Below are 7,089 nucleotides of genomic sequence, written 5' to 3'. Positions count from 1 at the left end.
GGGAGGATGTGGTTTGATGACAGGAGGTGGGCGTTGACAAGCATCGATGCGCAGAACAAAAAAAAACCCAGTTGAAAAATTATGCCCGAGGAGTAAAAGCGACCCAAATCAGTTTGAATTAAAAAAAAACCTGGGGCAAAATTGCTCCCCCAAAAACTGGAGGAAAACCATGGGAAAACTGAAGTGAACCCTATAGGCATCAAAACAGATGCAGATATCAGCAAAAGAAACAAAGCAGTATGAGCCGGAGCCAATGGAAATTACCTATACAGAAAAACCCTGTGCTATAGAAAGCTGAATGCCCTCTGTACTGACAAATACCAGTGGGAATGAAAGTCCCATGGACAGTCGTAAAGTATGAGGATTACAGTTTGCATTTCTATCATGTCTCCAGACGTGCGCTTTCAGTGTTAGTTATGTAACACACAGAAAGTCACGCTCAGACCAAATTCACATCTTTAATGTTTTTATAGTTGTCACATTTCCCTATTCCTGTTTGTTGTCTGTTCTGCTATTTGTAATATAAGGCTCATAGACATATTTTCTGAACAGCTCCCAAACCAAGGATTTGATGTTTGACCCCCTACTTACTTATAGATTTTTCCACCTTCGCCTTAATTGAACAAATGACTGCTCTCTCCTCTGGACCAGCCTTTTTCCAGATGTTCTCCAGGAGAAGGGGATAGCGAGTCAATCTGTGCAAAGGTGCAACCAGCAGTTCTGACAGATGCCGTCGTTTGCATTGTTTGTTTTGTTCACACCACTTTTGAGGACAAAGAAATACCATGTTAGACCAATGACTGGCTCAGCAGTATAAGATCGGCTTGGCATGCAGAAGGTCTCAGATTAAGTCCTCAGCATGTCCAGCTAAAAAGATCAGATGGTGTGTAATGTGAAAGACCTCTATCTGAGACCCTGGAGAGCTGCTGTCAGTCAGAGTAGACAAATCAATCTTGATAGACCCATGGTTTGACTCAGCATAAGGCAGCTATGGGAAGGCAAGGTGTCTTTTCCATCTTCCAGTGTTGCTAAGAGTTCTGAGGGGGAGGGGATCTGTTTCAATCAACAAACCCCCATGGGAGAAAACTGAGCCCTTCCTGTGGCTCTTTCCATTTAAAAATGCTGGGTCAGTCTGTTCATGGATCCCCAGTGTTTGTCAAGTTTGGACCTTGATCCCACAAGACCAGAATCACAAAGATTCATAAATGAGAATCTAGTGGCACCTTAAAGACTAACAGTTCTATCCCAATATGAATCTTTTATGCACTAAAGGTAAAGGTTTCCCTTGCTTGAAAGCCAGTAAAATCTAACTCTAGGGGGCGGTGCTCATCTCCGTTTCCAAGCCCAAGAGCCAGCACTGTCCAAAGACATTTCCATGGTCATGTGGCCGGCATGACTAAACTCCAAGGCACACAGAATGCTGTTACCTTCCCACCAAAGCGATACCTATTTATCTACTTGCAATTTCTGCTTTCGAACTGCTAGATTGGCAGGAGCTGGGGCCGGAGACAGGAGCTCACTCCATCACACGGCACTAGGGTCTCGAATTGCCAAACTACAGACCTTCTGGTCTGCAGCTCAGCATCTTAACCTCTGAGCCACTATGGCCCTAATTTTATGCACTAGACCCTACTTATTCAGATGTAATGAAGCAGGTCCTTTCTTTACAGTCATTTTATGTAGGTCTGTCATGTAGGTCAAAGTGCCCCAACATGCAGGAAGTACAAGGCAAAAGATAATTATGTGAAATTCTTGATTAGATTTGAATTTTGCATAATTGTGTTTTCACACTGTACATTCTGCTTTTTGCCTCCCTACTGTTTTTTAAAAGCGAGGGTGTGTGCATGTGTGTGTCCTGTATAACAGGTCTTCCTAGGTAGGAACCATTGTGTGTTGCATCTGAAGAAGTGATAAAACTTCACCACTGTAGAAGACAGGTCTTCATTTGTCCCAGGCGAGCACTATTAAGTAGAAAAAGCAAAACAAGACATAGCTAAAAGAGGGGGGGGAGTCATTTGCAGCTGTTTCTGCACAGTAAGGGTTCTGGTGTTTGTAACTGCTGTGAATGCAGAGGCAAGCACACTGATGATGGAGCCTGCACACGTGAGGGTTTCCCTGTGAACCTTTGTCAGTCCTAAAATCCCCCTCCTCCATATGTGCTTCACGGGGATTCCGCATTAGGTCTGGGTTGCATTGTCATCATGACTGCCATGGTGACTTGTCAACACCCCGCCGCCCCCATTTTTTGTTCTTTATGTATCCGTATAGCACTTTAATTGTTTTATTAAAACTGGAAATTGAAAAGTGCCTGTGGATTGTTATAGCAAATAAATCTCAGATCCCTGTCATGGCACAGCAGGAAAATATGCTGGTAACGTTGTGCCTGCAAAGAGTGGGACCCTTAATAAATGCCATGATTAGACTTCATTCTTTCTAGAAAGACTGGAGTAAAGTAGGTTTGGAAAAGAGCTTATTTTGGACAAGGAAAACAGGAGAACAGGGCCATTACAGCATGGTGGTGGTGTGCTTCAGTTTGGGGGCTATGGTAGATAAAAAACCTCTGTGGAAAGCAGTCTACAAGAAGGAATGATTGTTTTATTTTCTGGCTGTACTGTCAAAAATGTTTTTCTTTACTTCCAAAGCTTGTGATGTATTCATAAATACTCTAGGTGTGTGTGTGTGGGGGGGCATTTTCTTGTGACAAATCGGGTTGCTCATAAGCTTTATTTCTTAATGTCCTTTTAATGTATACTAAAATGGTAGAAGGTGAATTAAAGTTCAGTTTGGCCCCTTTTAGTTAACATGTATGACTAGCAATGGATTTTTCCCTCAGTCACCCTGTGTACTACCAGAGTATGAGGCCCTAAGTCCCAATAAAGTCAGAAAATGGGGCTCTCTTGGTAAATTTCAGGTTGAGGCACAATCCATCTGTACTGATAATAAGTGGAACATAAATGCCTCACTGACATATCTTGACATTTTAACATTCTTTTACAATGTAGTGATTTATGCCTAGAATTCCTGCCATACATGAGTTGACAGTTTAATGTTGATTTTCTGCCCCTCAAAGTTACATATTTTAGCTTTTTAAGAAGTAGTGAAACAGCTATCCATATGGAATGTCATATAAAGTATAGGGTGGGGGAGGGAATGAAGCAAGTCATAAAAGTTGTGATGATAATGAATGGGGGGAGAGTGTAGGGATGGGTTGAAACACCCCATATTCACAAGCTTGCTTTAGCAGCACAATTATTTTGTACGTCAATATACTTGGTATAAATAGCTACATTTTCTTATCCTTGCCTCTCTTTCTTTTCTCAAATATACAAAATATTTATTTCAGGGAAATTTCTAGGATAAATTCTTAAAAAGAATTTTACTTGGCAAGATTATATTGTAGATAACGTGAAGCCCTGTGAATGTACAAAAGTATTACGGATCACTTGTGAGGATAAAATGGCTCCATTATTTTCTTTGTCAGATCACCTACAGAAACACATTTCTGTGGTCTAGTAACAGAGGAGACATAACACTGCACTACAAATCACCCCACCTCAAAGAAAAAGATGTTATTAGTTACCTCCATGCTTGAGAGGAGACAGATGGAGCTAACAACAAGGTCTCATGTAATTACTCTTAACACTTCACAATTAAGAATGACACATTTACACATCTATCTCCAATTTTGACATATTTATTTGCTTCACTGTTTCCTCCCCCAATTAAATCCAAACAATGGTGACCTTATAAACTTAGCTTGTTATTCCTGTTTTCATATGTTAAAACATCTTCATTATGCTGTATGCTAATTTTCTGTTTAACCTCTGCCTTATATGTAAAAAGGTAAAGGTTCCCTTGCTCGAAAGCCAGTCAAATCCGACTCTAGGGTTGCGGTGCTCATCTCCGTTTCAAAGCCGAAGAGCCAGCGCTGTCCGAAGACATTTCTGTGGTCATGTGGCCGGCATGACTAAACACCAAGGTGCACGGAACGCTGTTACCTTCCCACCGAAGTGGTACCTATTTATCTACTTGCAATTTCTTGCTTTCGAACTGCTAGGTTGGCAGGAGCTGGAACTAGAGACAGGAGCTCACCCTGTCTTGCGGCACCCGGGTCTTGAACCGCTGAACTACTGACCTTCCACAGCCTGCAGTTCAGCGTCTTAACCACTTGATGGTATGGACTGGTAAATTCCATTTCATTGTATCTGAGGAAGTGTGAGTGCACATGAAAGCTCATACCTCTTAAAGCTGCTGCTGGACTCAAACTTTGTTCAGAAGCTTTCTGTTTATAATCTTCCCCCAGTTACACTGCTGTTTTGTGCAGGGAACTGTGTAAAATCTGATCTTTGCTTATGTGCACTGAAACAGTATTTGCCCCATAGATGACACCAACTCCGTTTAAGCCCACAATTTTTTACTTTGAAACAGGAGTTCTGTTACAGTAATTGTTTTTTTTTTAAGCTGCTGCCACAGTCTATCATGGGTGGCTTTCACAAACTGAGCAAGTCTTGGAAAACAATTTCTACCTCATCCTCTTCCACCCTGCAGCCTCTATGCCACCAAAAAATTGGGGGACTCTCCAATATGCCACTGGGACCTGGACAGAATTGAGGGTGCAGCAAGAAGAAGCACTGGCTAAAATAGACATCCCTCACTTTTGTGGGAGTGCAGGGAAATCTGTTAAGGGACCAAACGCTTGCTCAAAAGGGAAGGGAGAAACATTGGCTGCCTTTCTTGCTGCACCCCCCCCCCCCACAAACACATTCTGGAGGATCCCCTATGCCTCAGCAGTAGGGGTTTTTTTTAAGGCGCGAAAAGCGGCTAGGTGAAGGAATAAAATGGCTTCCATGAATTCATTCCATTTGTAAAACCCCTGGATGCACCCTTTAGACTCTAAGCACTGAATAAGAATAGGATTTTACTTTCAAATAGGTCCCGAAATCTTCTCTTTTCTTCAGCTTTTCCAAGTAAAAGACTGTGGAGGTGTAATTAAGACAGTATATCTGGAGACACTGACACAGATTCCCTTGGAAATACTGCAAGATGAAACAAAATTAGATATTTTACATCAGAATATAAATTACTGGTATAGACACAGAACAAAGTTTGAGTCCAGAGGCACCTTTAAGACCAATAAAGTTTCATTCTGGGCACAAGCTTTCATGTGAATGCACACTTCATCAATGTATCCGATGAAATGTGCATGCACATGAAAGCTTATACCCAGAGTTAAATTTTGTTGGTCTTAAAGGTGCCTCTGGACTCAAACTTTGTTCTAGTGCTTCAGACCAACACGGCTACCAACTTAAATGGTATAGATACACTTTTTGTTCTCAACATTAAATATGCCCAACCGATTTGAGCTTTGATTTGGAACTTACTTTAATTCATCAGAGATATTTAGAATTATATAATAGCTTCTTGTTATAATTTAATGCACCTTGGGTGTGGTGTTTACTTAAAATATGGTCCTAAACACACTTAAAGGTAAAGGTTCCCTTGCCCGAAAGCCAGTTGAATCCGACTCTAGGGTTGCAGTGCTCATCTCCGTTTCAAAGCTGAAGAGCCAGCGCTGTCCGAAGACGTTTCCGTGGTCATGTGGCCTGCATGACTAAACACCAAGGTGCACAGAACGCTGTTACCTTCCCACTGAAGTGGTACCTATTTATCTACTTGCAATTTCTTGCTTTCGAACTGCTAGGTTGGCAGGAGCTGGAACTAGAGACGGGAGCTCACTCCGTCATGCGGCACACTCGGGGCTCGAACTGCTGAACTATCGGCCTTCCACAGCCTGCAGTTCAGCGTCTTAACCACTTGAGCCACTGCAGCACACTTAAACACACTTACTTGGGAGTAAACTTAATTGAATATGGATTGACTACTTCATAAATGTGTAGGGTTGTGAAGCAGATCTCTCCTGCTGAAATCTGAAATACTGCAAAATACCTACCTTTTGGAGGGGCTGTTCAGCTTGTTTTCTAAAGGACAAGGAACTCTTGGGGAATGTTAGGTATGTACTCTTGCTTATTCATTCGACTATTTACATATAACTTTCCCTGCAGTTCAAATTCATTCCCTGTGTAGGTCATTTTCAAGTGTTTACTTAGTTTTACCAAATTCTAAGCCCAACTGATCCCTCTGCACACTCAAGAAAACGTTGAATTCCAGAATATGATACATTTTAGATTGCTGCAGCAAGAACAACAACAAAAGAGACATTAAGTGCCAAACTGTATGTGACATAGGTTTTTATGGACTGCAGCCTGTGTTACCAGACTGAATGACTGGGGAAAACACAGAGAAGAAATGTTTTTGTTTGGTTTCTCTATCCTTGATCATGTCAATTAAGCTAAGGGGGATTCAAATGTTACAGTGGGAGCTTGAGTGCCTTCACACAACTACCTTTTGCTTCATGTTGCAGTATGTGAAACTCCTGTTGAGATAATGGGGTCTTGGGTCACGTGAAACCAGACTTCCTTATATTTTCTGCTCTTTCTACTAGGTAACCTTACAGAATACATCTTTACCTTTGTAAGCACAGAGATGAACTCTAAGGAGGACGTAGGCTTGACAAGGTGATCCTTTATAACATTAAAGAAACTGGTCGCAAAACCAAGGCTTACCTAGATAAGAAAAACAGCAACACATCACTCTGAGATGACCTTTAATTAAAAAAAATGGCATAAATTACTGCTGCCAGTAGGGGTGCCAGTCTCTGGGTGGGACCTGAGGATCCCCTGGAATTACAGCTCATCTCCAGACTGCAGAGATCAGTTCCCCCAGAGTAAACGGATGCTTGGGAGGGTGGACTCCATGGCATTGGACTCCACTGAGGTCCCTGCCCTCCCCAGGCTCCATCACCAAATCTCCAGGGGTTTCTGAACTTGGAGTAGGCAACCCGACCCCACCCACCCCCCATCCCCTGCCAGTGGCCAGGAAGGATCTGGCAACCCTGGAGGTAACAGTTCAATGTAACAGATTACAAATGCAATCCCTTCCTAAGAACCGTTAAGTGTAGTAAAGCCTGTTTTACCAGTAGTTCGATGGCCAAACAACTTGGTTAAATGGCGCCTGTCTCAGCGACCAATA

General features: G+C 42.3%; 1 protein-coding gene across 1 annotated transcript in view; it reads right to left on the bottom strand.

Annotated features, from left to right (window-relative positions):
- PLEKHG7 (pleckstrin homology and RhoGEF domain containing G7) overlaps positions 1-7,089 on the bottom strand; it is a 40,434-nt gene that overhangs the window by 15,890 nt on the left and 17,455 nt on the right. The window contains exons 8-10 of the mRNA XM_015420938.1: positions 6,528-6,623; positions 4,923-5,036; positions 592-763 (exon numbers count right to left, since the gene is read on the bottom strand). Of these exons, the coding sequence (XP_015276424.1) occupies positions 592-763; positions 4,923-5,036; positions 6,528-6,623 (382 nt within the window). The remainder of the gene's footprint in view (positions 1-591; positions 764-4,922; positions 5,037-6,527; positions 6,624-7,089) is intronic.

Source organism: Gekko japonicus, unplaced genomic scaffold (genome assembly GCF_001447785.1).
Source record: "Gekko japonicus isolate JY-2015 unplaced genomic scaffold, Gekko_japonicus_V1.1 scaffold594, whole genome shotgun sequence".
Taxonomy (NCBI): Eukaryota; Metazoa; Chordata; class Lepidosauria; order Squamata; family Gekkonidae; genus Gekko; species Gekko japonicus.
Note: the sequence above shows the minus strand (reverse complement) of the source record. Positions and strands in the feature narration are given on the sequence as shown.